The sequence below is a fragment of the Calliphora vicina genome, chromosome 3 (genome assembly GCF_958450345.1).
Source record: "Calliphora vicina chromosome 3, idCalVici1.1, whole genome shotgun sequence".
Taxonomy (NCBI): domain Eukaryota; kingdom Metazoa; phylum Arthropoda; class Insecta; order Diptera; family Calliphoridae; genus Calliphora; species Calliphora vicina.
In genome coordinates, this window is record NC_088782.1 from 45,651,092 (window position 1) to 45,665,574 (window position 14,483).

Genomic DNA, 14,483 nt, shown 5'->3' on the forward strand with positions numbered 1-14,483 from the left:
CTTACACTTGCTTTCTAGTGAATGGACGAGATATAATTGATTGCTGTAAACATATCAAAAATAATAAAAAAAAGTTCTAAAGCAGCCACAACATTTTAAGATATAATGTTTTAAAATGTATGAATACATACATATGTATGTATGCATGTAGTGGGGTATTAAAATTTATTTTACCTGGTCCATTCTCATGCATCGGTGTTAAACGCTATACGTTGTAATATTTTTCCAATTATAATTTTGTTAAAAATGATTTACAATTTTTTTGCATTTTCTACTTACATATTTTGTTTGATAATATTTTTAAATGTCAAATTGTATACTACCAAATTTTATTTTTTATCGGTTGTGATCATCGAATTTTACTTATATCATAATCGAATTGTTTAGTATTTTTATTATATTGGGTGTAATAACAAATTTTCAATTACAACCACTAATATTTGGTATTGAATCGTACAAATGCTAAACTAAATTCAGCTGTCTTTACCGAATTAATGAAATATTTTTATTAAATGCTCAAATCGGATAACTTAACTAATTTCTCAGTTGTTAAAATCATAATACAATTGCAATCATGTTTATACAATTGCGAATATAGAAAAACTATTCATTTAATAGATTTTTAGTAACTACAATACAATTTTAGTTTACTTTACCATATATTTCTAATAGCAACCGATTTCCAACCGATCTGTTTTCTGTGTGTGGCTTAACGGATTTATTAATAAACAAAATTGATGCATATACAGTGAGTTTACACGCTGGTGCCAACATTTATCGAGTTACATTCAATGTATAGCATTGATCCGGGCAAGATTTGATTTCCACAGAATGGAGCTACGTACCATACGACGATCGCAACCATCGAATTATTGAAATCAAAATTTTGCGATAACTTGATTTACAGAAATTGAACTGGCCTCCATGGTCGTGCAATTTGACTCCTCTGGATTATTTCCAATGTGGCCACGTACATTCACTGGTTTATAGTGATAAACCAAGAAACATTTTTTTTCTTCTTGGTCCAGCGCTAATGGGTGACCCCTTCTCATGCAAGGCATTGTATTGGAACTATGAAAATAGGTTATGAAAGGGAGAAAGAGAAGTATTCGCCGACATTCGATTTGAAATTTTCTACACTGAAAATGACAGTAAAAACTTCAGCGGCAAGTTTGTTTCACATACAGACAGTAGGACAAAAGAACGAATTTTCCCGGTAGTGTCTTACGCGGATCACTGGCTAGTCGTCCTTAAAGGGATGTAATCTTGATGAAAAACATGAATTAAGCAAAATTCTTCGGGTATCAGGTACAATCTCCCTATTTCATCAGAGTACATTTCATTGTAGTATCGATATAACAGTAAAACGCAGCTCACATTGCGTCAGTGATCCAGGGAATCAATAGAATTGGATACCCTACTGTCACCAAAAATCACCTTTGCCCTCCCATGTACGCGGTCGAGAATCTCCAAAATAGACATGAGAGTTGTATTGCTTTTTCGAAAACTGAGACACTGTGTACACTTTTATACCAGCGTACATCACATTATATTATCATGCTCAGAACATCAAGAGCGTCTGATTCCTCAATATTTACACCACCCACACAGAAAAAAATAAAAATGAGGTTCAATTACGAAATTGATTATATTAATTAAAAATATGTTTGATTTTGCTCCAATCATCAAAATGATACTATTAATTGATTGGCAAATAAAAAGTTTAATTATTAAAGTTTAAAATAGAACCAAAAAATAAATTAATTGAACAAATTTATGCAATAATTTTTTCCGTGCATAAATACAGATGAAGCGACATAATCTGTCGTTTGTTTTGAGTCAACATGCAACATTGTGTCTTCCGAGCGTTGACAGCGGCCCTATTCACATGACCCCATTCCGAGATTGTCACAAGATCCGGATTATGGGAATCGTTCATGTTTTGTCCCAATCTCCGATAAGCTTGGTCTAAGCTGAATGAATATGAATGATAAATGTTGCTGTCATCTGCAAAAGAATAGAAAAATTAGAGTAGGATAAAGAACGGAGTCTTACTTTAAGCTTGAAGTTATATTTAACTTGTTTGATAAAAACCCATCTATAACAACTCGTATAGTGCCATATCTGTTTTAAATTAAATTTGAATAAACCATATCAATATATATAGAAAAGTCGGTAACATTTGTTAAATGTTGTGCTGCTGCCTTAATAAAAAAAAAATTCTAAAAATTAAAAATAATAATCCTTTGACTGTTAACAATTAAACGCACACGTTTTAGTAAGAGTTTCATGTTGCATACAGCAATTAAAGAGTCATGTCATCATGTCACTAAAATAAGTCATACAAAACTTTTTCTACAACGAAATAAGGGAATATTCCCATTACATCATACAACTGCATTTTTAACACATGAACCATACCATATACATATATGGAAGTTCAGTCTATATGTGGTAGAATTGAATACTCTCTTTTTCATATCGTGATCTTACGTTATCAAGTATAAATTTATAATTTTTATACCCAGCATCAAAAAAGGTGGGGTATATTGAGTTTGTCATTCCTTATGAAATTCTAAGACGATCTAGCTATGTCCGTCCGTCAGTCTGTCTGTTGAAATCTGGATTGGGTCCATGATAGGAGGGTTGTCTGAAATTTTCGACAAATACTCTCTGTCGATCCTCACAAAAGTTGGAAGAAAGTTTTAGGTTCAATTAGAACTTGTTAATGTTCAGTTTCATCACGATATTAATTATTATAAGACAATTCTGAACGGTTAAGTCATTTTCTGAGGGGAACCTCGTATACTTCATACTTTACAGTACAATTTCAAAATAATTAGGACTATTTTGTGCAAAATTTTATCAGGATTGCCGCATAATCAACATATTTATTACTGCTCAAATAGTATTACGGAGGGAAATTTTTATGGGGGCTAGGTGAAATCATGAACAAATATTGCCTATTTTCAATACCAAACAAGCCATATACATATTTCCTTAAATTTTTGTTATAGGACCACCACCATCACTGGAGAATGCTCCTAATTGAAATATTTCCTACCCCATGCTGTTATTGATCCGCCGCCATGTTTTATAGTTTAACAACATAATCTATTATGTTGTTAAAATGCGCACCTAAAGTTGTTAAAATGCGCACCTAAAGGGCATATAAGGATCGAACAATAATCTATCATATGCCTTATAAATTTTTTAATTACATATCTCATTTGGTTCAAAAGTTATTATTTTTGCAACGAAAAAACTCAAATGGCGCCACTTTGCGACATCTAGCAGTGTGAACGCCAACTCCTAGGTGTTCATTTGCGTAACTGGCAACATCTATCGCCGTCTTTCATGGATAAATTTGTAATACATTTGTCATCGGACGATCCTGACCTTCTTTCCACGTTGTTTTTCAGATGAAATCGCGATGCAATTCGGCACACCGTGGATTTGCTAATACCGAATTGGAGCACAATTTTACCTATGGATTTCAAGTGCTTGTATCTGCTATCAGCTGATAGCTGTTTCTATTATTTAATCAATAATTTACAAAGTTTAAAATAAATGCTAATTTAAGTAACCATTTTATTATAGAAAATTAAACGTAATGAAGTAAATAAATTGTAAATTTTGATAACAAATAATAAAATGCAAAAGAAGAGATAAATTGGATACCGTTATTAGTTTCGAGTCACATTCAAAGGTCATATGGCAAAGCGTAGCATTTTCTTTGCTCGCAACTGTATATACTTTTTGGTTCTAGGACAAATATTTCGATATGTTACAAACGGAATGACAAAATCCAAATATTCCATTTTATTTGATGATATGCATTCAAATGTTTGTCCTCAAATGTCAATTATGATTTCGGTTGTTATAAAACTGTTGTTTTACTCATTCATGCTAAAAAGTTTACTTCCCTTAATTTTCAAAGAAAAATATCTTCCTCATAATATGATGAGTCTACTTATAGAAAGTAATAAAAGTTAATAAAGATATTCATATGCACACGCACTTAAATATTTCTCTGCTTAAAAAAAAGTCAAAGTCTAGAAACTTTTGACTTTGATAACAACACACACACTCCAAGAAATATTAACACTTGTCGTCTTTAAATAAATAAATACACACACTCCTCGTACATGGGTCGTTAGATTAAAAATGTTTTCATTTCTTTTTTTTTAAGAAAAAATACATTACAAGTACATCAGTACGTATGTGTAATAAGATTATTCAAAATGAATATAATAATGCATAATTCCCATAACAAAAGTTGAAAAACATTTTGTGTTGAAACAAATATACAAAATTCTGAATATACATATTTTCAAACTGTAACGATCTTTTTAATAAACTTTTTAATTTAGCATGTGGCTGTAAATGTGTATATGGAAAATGTTAAACCATTTAGAGTTTGGCGGTTAATGACAGTAAACCGTGTAACAATTACTTTTATGGTGAGGAAATGTTGTTTCCGTTTAAATGTAGAAAGTTTTCATACTTATGAATTCATTGTTTGCAAAGTATTTGGGAAATAAATGTTACAACAAACTCTTTTTAATGTTATTGGCATTTAAGACGCAGAAGAAGACATGGTGTAGTAAACTTGGAAAAACTATAACAAAAAATTGTTAAAAATTAAAAAAATGTGATGGTTTTTGCCGCTACAGTTTCTTGGTTAATCGATGATTTAAGAATGAATATTAGGGTGGCATACAAATATTAGGACCATGAGTTAGGTTACGTTTTATGGAGTTAGTTTTAAATATACAATAACAAAGAGTTAAGAGTTTCATTAGTTTTTTTTTTTTGAAAACTAGCTGATACAGAAAAACTGGATTAAAATCGGATATTGCAATATTTCAGATCTGATTATAAGGGGAAAATTTTATTTTTTCAGTTTTAGAAAAAAACAAGTAAGAGAGCTATATTCGGCTGTACCGAATCTTATTACCCCTCACCAAATTATACTTCAAAATAAAAATTTTAAATATTTTTAGGTAAACAAACATTTATTTTTTTTCAAAGTTGTTTTTTTAATTTTTTGGAAAAAATTTTTTTCGAATTGTTTTTTTTAAATTTAAAAAAAATTTTTTTTGTTTTGTTAATTTTTATTTTAATATTCAGCGAAAAAAAAACATTTGTTGAAACAAAAATTTGGGTTAAAAAATATTGTTTCCGACTTTGACCCATTTGGTCTTATATACGTCGCACAGTGGTATGAGAATAAAAAAAGAGGTTTGAATGAAATTTCACATGCGCAAAGAGGAAGTGTAGTTGAGTTTATGTTTTGAATTTTTACCTCATGAGCCGACCAGGAGCGGGACCAATGGTTCCCAAAGTAGGACACCTCGGGTATGTTCAATTTTTAAAATGATCCTATTTCTTCGTTTGTGTTACGATTTAAAAAAATTACACATATAGAATCTCCTCGTCGAGCACTACATAAAACCTCCTCGTAGCTATTATCTCTTATAGCTTAGGAGATATTCGCATTTGAAAATTTAATTTTCAACATTTTTAACCCCCCTCTTCCAGTGTTTTGGTGACCGCGGTTCCATATATTCCCCGATTTTATCCATTTTTCTTTTATAGGATTAACAATAGATCTGTATATCAAATAATGAAAGAAGTGTTTAAAAATCATGGCTGAGTCCAAAGTTATATTCATTTGAATTTAAAAAAATTAAAAAAGGCGATTTTTCGCAATTTTTTTGGGTAAAAAGTACTTTTATTCTTATTAAGTTATCTAAAAAAAATTCTAACAGGATGTATAATGAGTTTATACTTTTTGAAAAGCTAACTCTACGCCAAATATTTTAAATGAAAAAACATTTATAATTTTTGATACCGAAGGGAGCAGGTCCATTCAAAAAATGAATATTTTTTATGTAAAATTAAACTTTAGGGCAAAAATTTTCAAATCGCATATTCGATATCAAAATATCGTAACCTATTTTAGATGGCCCAATAAGTTCTTAATTATTTTGTAAAGGGTTCCGATAACCCCGTCCCTGGTATGGATATTATAGCCAAAAAACGAAAAAATCCCATTTTTGGGATTTTTCAAGATTTTTTTAGGAATTGCGGGATACTTGATAACAAATTTCAAAATTTGTTTTCATTTTTGCATTTTAAATAGAAAAATCTACATAACTGTGAAATTTCATTAACAACTATTCATAAATAAAAATTTTATTTCAATTTGAAAAATTTGTATCTATGCAAAATTCAATAAAAAGCTTTTTTTTGCCATATTTTTCAAAAAAGTATTCCATGAATTTTTTAATTGTCAAAAGTTATATACATGTCTACCTTATGTTTTTTACGTGTCAAATAAATTAGGGAAAACTAAACAACTCGCTGAGAATTTACCTAGCACTGTTATTTACATTCATAAAAATGTTGTTATGTATGCAACATGCTTTTTTATGAATTTCTATGTTAGGTAAATTCTCAGCGAGTTGTTTAGTTTTCCCTAATTTATTTGACACGTAAAGACTAGGATTTAGAAGTTACAGATTTATTTCCATCTTTTTTTATTCTCATACCACTGTGCGTCATTGCAAAGTCTTTGAAATATTTATCATTAAATATCCATATTGTCTATATTAATGACTTAGTAATCCAGATATAGGTCATAAATCGAGGTTGTCCCGATTTTTTCCTTATGTCTTAGTCATTTGTGGACTGATTTTCACGATTTTAAATAGCAAACGAGCCGGAAGAATTCCGAAGATATTGATGTTATGAATCGTGTATGTAAGTTATTTAAGGGCTTCGGAAAGTTGATTTCAACAGACAGACAGGAGACCCATACACTGATGCTCCAGCTGTTACGGGCCAGTACGAAGGAGAAATACCTGAGGATGAAATAATAAAAATGTGCTCAAATATTGGCGACAACAAAGCCCCAGGATTAGATAACATCCCCAACAGAGCTCTTAAACTTGCGTTATCGTTAAGACCAGGAATCTTTGCACGTCTATTTGTAGCATGCCTAAAATATGGCAGATTCCCAGATAATTGGTAGAAGCAGAAACTTATATTGATAGCTAAACCGGGTAAAGTCCTCGGAGAACCGCTGTCATATAGACCAATATGCTTGCTTGATACTATTGGTAAATCTCTTGAGCAAATAATACATAAGAGGCATATCCGATAGACAGTATGAATTTCGAAAGGCGAAATCAACTATCGTCGCTATCAACCAGGTTATTGATACAGCCAAGAAGGCAATTAGAGGCTGTCGTAACACTCGACATTAAAAATGCTTTTAACTCTGCTGCATGGAAGCATATCGTGTCGTCATTGAGAAATATTAATGCTCCAGAGTATCTAATCAAGATTATCAAGGACTATTTTTCTAATAGATCCTGGTGGGTTGAGACTGACAGAGGCACAAATACTTATAAGGTCCCGTCAGGTGCCCCCAGGGTTCTGTTTTAGGACCCCTGTTGTGGATTATTATGTACAATGGAATTTTCGATTTAAAAATACCTGATGAAGCAAGCATTGTAGGCTTCGCAGATGACGCAATACTGGTTCAGGCAAGACACATTGACGAAGTCCAACTATACGCGAACGATACAATAAGTATGAATAAAAATTGGCCTACATCAGTAAACCTGCATCTAGCCGAACACAAAACAGAGTTTGTTCTTATAAGTGGAAAAAGAAAAAGGGAGACCCTGTTAATACACGTAGGCGGGACCACAATAGCTTCATTGGAGGCAATTAAGTACTTGGGCGTCATGATAGATGACCGTCTAAATTTTAAAAGACATATGGAATATACATGCAAGAAGGCAGCAGGTGCAACAAATGCATTAGCCAGAATGATGCCTAACATCGGTGGGCCACGACAAAGCCGCAGATTACTAATCTCACGGGTCTCCAATTCGATACTCATATATGGAGCGCCAGTCTGGGCGAAAGCGATCAACAAAACGTCCAAAAATGACATGATATCATTATTTAGGAAATGCTGCTTAAGGGTCAGTAGCGGATTTAGGACAATATCAGCGGATGCAGCAAATGTTGTGGCGGGAATCGGCCCCATAGATATAAGCAAAGGAAATATCGAACGTTTACAAAACTGTAGTTGAAAATCCGGAGGCTTCCAGAAACCAAATTCGACAAATCGAAAGAGAAAAGAGTGTTCAAAGCTGGCAAAGGAGATGGGAGAACTCTCCTAAAGGTCGATGGACCTTTAGACTAATCCCATCCATAAGTACGTGGTTAAATCGTCGTCACGAAGAGGTGAATTACAACTTAACCCAATTCCTTACGGGACATGGTGGCTATAGGAGCTATCTGCACCGCTTTGGGCATGATAGTAGTCCCAGATGTCCACAATGCATTTATGAAACGGCAGAACACGTTACATTTAGATGCCCACGATTTTTCAGAAATCGAACGCCACTGGAATTTTATTTAGGCGAACAATTGACAGTTGACAACATAATCAGCATAATGCTAAGATCTAAGGAGAAATGGGATGCAGTTAACGCGTGTATTACTCAACACTGAGAGAAGCAGAAATTGGACGGAAGTCCGTGATGGCGAGACAAGCATAATATGGCAATAAATTGGAGAATGGCCTAAAAATGGCATATCTCCCCCGCGAATTAATACTAATTGGCAGTCCCGCGGGGATCGGGAACGTTAGGGGTGGGTGTGGTTTAGTACGTAGGAACATTTGCGAATAGTGCATGTTTTTCAATACGGGATGAATCTATGAAGATTCCACACCTCCACCGTAAAAAAAAGACAGACGGACGGACGGACATGGCTTAATCGACTCTGCTATCTATAAGAATCCAGAATATATATACTTTATAGGTTCGGAAAATAATATTGTGGAAATTATAAACGGAATGACAAACTTATATATACCCTTCTCACGAAGGTAAAGGGTTTACAAATGTGATTAAATATTGATTTTTGCACCACAGTCGATTCGGCTGTTTGGTCGGCCTTCACATACGATTCATTTTTAATCGGAAGTAATGATTTGGTGAAAAAATTATTTACTTTTATAGCATTCAAGTAGTATTTGGGACATGCAAACTCATCTTTTAAGGTCTCTCGGATTTAATTCGTATGGTTCCCAATTTCCCAATTTGGTTCCCAAAAAAAATCTTCATTGAGTAAAACAATGGAAGAAGCAAAAATCTAAAAAAAATTATTTTTTTAAATTTTTCCCATACGTTGCACATTTTCTTCGGGGCTGGGAAAATACTTTAGGGATAAATAAAGAACACATCAAGATTTCCAAAGCAACTTCCTGTTTTCTGATCCCAACTTTGGGATTTTAGAATCTGTTGTAATTTTGATAAAAAAATAGGTCAAATTCCGAAGGGCGTAGGGACGATATATTCATAACATAAGACATGTTTTTTACATCAAAACTTTCTCCGTAGAAATACCTTACAGAAAAATACAAAATTGTGATATGTTCTTAAAGAAAGTTTTTACTTAATAAAAAAAGAGTTAATTCACATTTTCGCCCAAAAAACAGCAAAAATCTACCATTTTTATTTTTAAATTGAAAATCGTTTATTATTGGATCCATAATTAATATTGCTCTGAAATTTTTTGTATATGATTGGTAATTTACTTGTCTAACTAACAATTTACAAATGCCTATAACTCTAAGCGCTTTCCAAAAATGTAAAAATCTTTGAAATCGGATGGGAAACCAAAAAATGGCATGTGTTTGAACCCCCATAGCTTCGCCACTGGAGCATTTGTAAGGTACTCATTTGTACTCCTTGACTAATACTCCCATATCAAATTTCACCCCGATCGGACCAGTCGTTTAGAAACACCAGATTTATTTCTACAAAATTTTGATCCTGCCCCACTGTGCACACTTCTTTGCACTCCCCAGCAAAAAATATTCTGGATTTGGAAGCAATAAATATGATTAATGCATCTTCGACTGCTACATTAATTGCATCCTAAAATTATTGCCTTACAAAAATGATTTTGGAAGGCATACATTAAGCTATTCGTATAGGTGGTGAAGAACTTAGAAAAAATCAGCGCTTCTTGTTAGGCAATCACTGGGTCTGTAAGATTTTATTGCTTCTCAATCAGGTTAATTTTAAAGCTGTGAAATATGCTTATTTTGGATTCCTTATGAAGAGCCTCTACGCGAGGAATCCCATATAAAAATCGTGCAATCTTTCATGCGAAGTGGTATCAGTAAACAAGTGCTCTCTGCCTTACAAACCTGCTTCCGAGGAAGCACCATTTTTTGCTGGGTCGGTCCAGAAGATCTAGACTAGACGTTGCACCTCCGAACCATATGTGGGAATTATATTAGCAAGTGTAACTTACATGTTCATAGTTCATCAACATTTCTGGCAAAAATATAAAAATACGTTATATTTCTATTGAAAAATGTCAGTCTAACCCCCATTAACACGAAGTCTAGTTAGTTGGTAACTAAGGGTACAACTACACGTTCAAATATATTGTAATATTTTGGATCGCGATCCATTGTAAAGGATCACGCAAAATTAGGTTATTCCGCGATTTGGATCGCAATCCATCATTATGCATGCTACACGTTCAATAAATAGCCCTAATAGTCCTAATAGTTATACTGTCGTTTAAAATTATGTTTGTATGAAAACTGTCAGTATAACTATTAGTTAACATATAACCAGACTTCGTGTTAATGGCGGTAAGAGTATTTTCTGTAGAAACTTTCATGTGTAAGAGTATTATACAATTTTTGTATAACAGTAATTTCCATAGAAATTTTGTATACCCTACACCACCATAGTGGGGTCTAACACCCACCTTAAAGTATACCGATCGACTTAGAATCACTTTCTGTTCATGTAAACCTTGTGCGCAAAGTACAGGTCGCAATTTTGAAGATATTTCGATCAAATTTCATACATATTATTTGTTCGGACCAAGGACCAAGCCTATTGAAACTGGCTGAAATCGGTGAATTATTTCACCTAGCCCCCATACAAATGTCCGTCCGAAATTGAACTTTATCGGTCATAAATGTTTAATTTATAAATATATCTCCATAAATTGCGCTCCAAATGAGTTTTATATATACAAAATTCATGTCACCAAATTTTGTTACGCTCGGTCCATAATTAGTCATAGCTTCCATATAGACCCGCTTTCGAAAATCACTTTAACGTGCATAAATCTCTTAAAAATGTTGGTATACACACAAAATTCACCATAAATAACTTTCATATAGACATAAATCACACGACCTAATTTCATGGTGATCAGTCCATAATTGGTCATTGCTCCCATGCCCACTTCCGAAAATCACTCACGAATATAAATTATTGACATTTTAAAAGAAAAATGTTTTTGCTCATTTAGGCCTCTTTGTCTTTTTTTTACATATCGATTGCTTAATATAAAAAAGGCGTAACTAATTTTTTTTTCAAAAATATCAATGAAAAAAGGGTTATATTAAATAACTTCATTAAAATAAAAATAAATAAATTTTAAATGAGAATTAAAATGTGATGCCTCTTCTAATTAAAAATTGCATTAAAAATTTTTTTTGTGTCTAAAATTTTATAGATTTTATTAAGTTTTTTCCTTCTCCTGTAAAGTAACAAAAAATCGAGTTATGTCTTTTTTATATTAAATCATTGATATGATGTTTTTCTGCACGCAGAGAAAAAATATAGTTGTGCATGTTTACTGTAACCATTTCTAAATTGTTACAAGTTTTTCAACAATATTATAGTCATATTAACTATTTACATGATTGTGGTAACTATGATATGGTTAATTTACGATTCACATGATTGTATTAACCATATATATGGTTACAGTAAACAAGTATATGATTGTGACAACCATTTATATGATGAAGGACTTACCATATTATTTTGCTCTCGGTTTAAGGGTATCATAATCTGAGAGCAACATATTATGATTAAATTATTCATCATAAATATAGTTGTCACAAACATATACTTGTTTACTATAACCATATATGTATATGGTTGATACAATCATGTGAATCATAAATTAAACATATTATGGTTACCACAATCATGTAAAAAGTTAATGTGACTATAATATTGTTAAAAAACTTGTAATACTATTTAAATGGTTACAGTACATGCAGTAAACATTTGCTCTGCGTGTGTGCAAATGTAAATATTCAACAAAAAAACTTCAAATTTTCTATTAAATTTACTATACAATAAAAATCTTTATTTTCCAGAATGCATTGAACTCAAACGTACCGATCTAGATTTTGAATTTTGTCTACTTATCATCTGTATGTTCATGGCGCTTTCACCATGTAAAGGAGTAACTATATGTTTGGAATTTAGTGCTCCAAAGCTCTGAGATTTTTCCGATTGATGTTCAGCTATCGGTTGTTGTTGTTTCTTAATAGAGCTTTTCATAGCGGATACAGTATTTGAATTTTGTTTTGGAAACTTACTCGAGCTGCCATAATTTGTGAGAATACCATGACTTTGCAATCTCAATTGATTTCTCTTTTCAGCACTCTCTCTAGAAAAACGTTGAGCAGAGGAAGCAGGTGTTGCAGATGAAGCTGTTGATAGTAAATTGTATATTTAGAAAGTAACTATTTTGGAGAACAGCACTTATACCCACCCCTCAATTTATCTACGGACCTTTGCATTCTATCCATTTTCTCTAAAATCGTGGGCTCTTTCAATAAATTGCTGCAAAAACATTTATTATTAGCATCATCAATTGTTTTTAAAGGCTGAAATTTTGATAATTCTAATTCCTTATTACGACCACAAGACAGACATGTCTTTTTATTTTCCATAGCAAGAGGTTTTGTGCTATGACATTTACTTGACTCCTTTTGAAGCATTTTTAAATGTTCTTTAATAACATCATAACGTTGATCTAGATATTTTTTTAAAGCCGGCAAGGTCACACGATCTAATTTACAATTTAACATTTCCTGAGTTTCCAACATGGCTTCACGGAACTTGTCACTGTTTTTATCCAAAGACCGGCGCATATTTTCAATATCTTTCACTATGGCTTCAATAAACTTCTGCATATCAGCAGACTTGTTAGCCAGTTCGATGGTTTCTTTAAGCTTGTTTTGCATGCCCTCTATTTTAGCCTCAAATTCCTTTAAACGTTCCACCATCAAGTTGGACACACGGCTGCGCAACTCTTTATTAAAAACCGTATTCCGGGCCAACAAACAAAACTCTTTATTGCGTTGCATATAGAGAGTGCACAAATCTTCATTGGAGGCCGCATAGAAATCCCACATTGTAACATCAAATAAATTAGTTTTGTGGCAGTTGCGTATTTGCTCAAAATGTTCTTCCAGTTTTATGTCAATTTCTTCCGTTTTTCTTTCTAGCTGTTCCAAAATTTCATATTTTTCTTGAAATCCTTTTACTGTGCTCAATTGAAAATCATAATGGCAGCTGCTGGCTGTCTCCTTTAATAGTTTTTCCATACATTTTGCTGGAAATCCTTGAATACGCACACTTTCATTATGGCAATTAAGCTTTTGTAGCAGAATAATCAAGAGACTTTGAAGTACACTTAAATGGTCATTTGTTAATTCGGGCGCTCCAAGTGCTATTTTAGCCAAATCATGAAGTGTGTAGATTTTTGTGGTCGGATGAGACATGATGGTTAGTTCGAGAATGTGTTTTTTTTTTAATTGGAAAAATAAATAGAAATTAATGCAACTAAAATTATTATTATGAAAATATTTTAAAATATAAAAATACTTACATTAGGGAGCTCCCTTTGTAAGGAACTGGTGAGGTCACTTTTGTGAACACGCTGTGGCTGTGTTTTAAGACCCAAAGAAGATCGTTGCTTAAAAGAAAAAACTCATTCTTGCATTATGCTACATAAAACTTAAACCGTTCAATATAAAAAATACATAAATTTATTCAAATATTACACAAATTCATTAAAGATTAAATTACTGGCATATTACTCGGTATTTGTCCACTTTTCCGGAAATCCTCCCATTAAAGATTTCATAGTTGCTTCCGTTACCATTTTCGAAGTAGTGGTCCACTTACGCTTAAAATCGGACATGTCCAGGGATACCTCTCCTGTTTTCTTTAATTCTCTTTTCACAAGATCCAACTACATTTCCATAGGCCGAAGTTCTGGACAGTTGCGTAGATTTTCCTACCAGGCCAGAAATATTGAGGCACTCGTGCAGTTTTAAGAAAGGTAAAAACTGTTTTTGTAGATAATTCGTAATATATATTTCGATGTTTACCGTGCCTGATGTCACAAATGATTGGCTTCTTTTGCCACAACAAACTCTTGGGGAATTTTGTTTGTTCTTTTGTTTGGTATTGTTCATGAACAGTACCTGTTCATCAGCCACATATAAATCTTGACCCGAAAGTTGTGAAAAGTCAGCCAGTACATAAGTTTCATTATCCATCACACAGCTGGTGTTTTTTTTATAAAATTTGACCTAAATTTTTTCA

The 14,483-nt window shown here is 32.7% G+C and overlaps 1 protein-coding gene across 1 annotated transcript; it reads right to left on the minus strand.

Moving 5' to 3' along the window:
- Positions 1-12,227: 12,227 nt before the first annotated feature.
- LOC135955434 (uncharacterized) lies at positions 12,228-13,679 on the minus strand. The gene is made up of 2 exons (XM_065505784.1): positions 12,640-13,679; positions 12,228-12,577 (listed from the first exon to the last, which is right to left on the minus strand). Exons 1-2 carry the CDS (start codon positions 13,652-13,654, stop codon positions 12,228-12,230), a joined length of 1,365 nt encoding a protein of 454 aa, XP_065361856.1. The 5' UTR covers positions 13,655-13,679.
- Between the last annotated feature and the right edge of the window lie 804 nt (positions 13,680-14,483).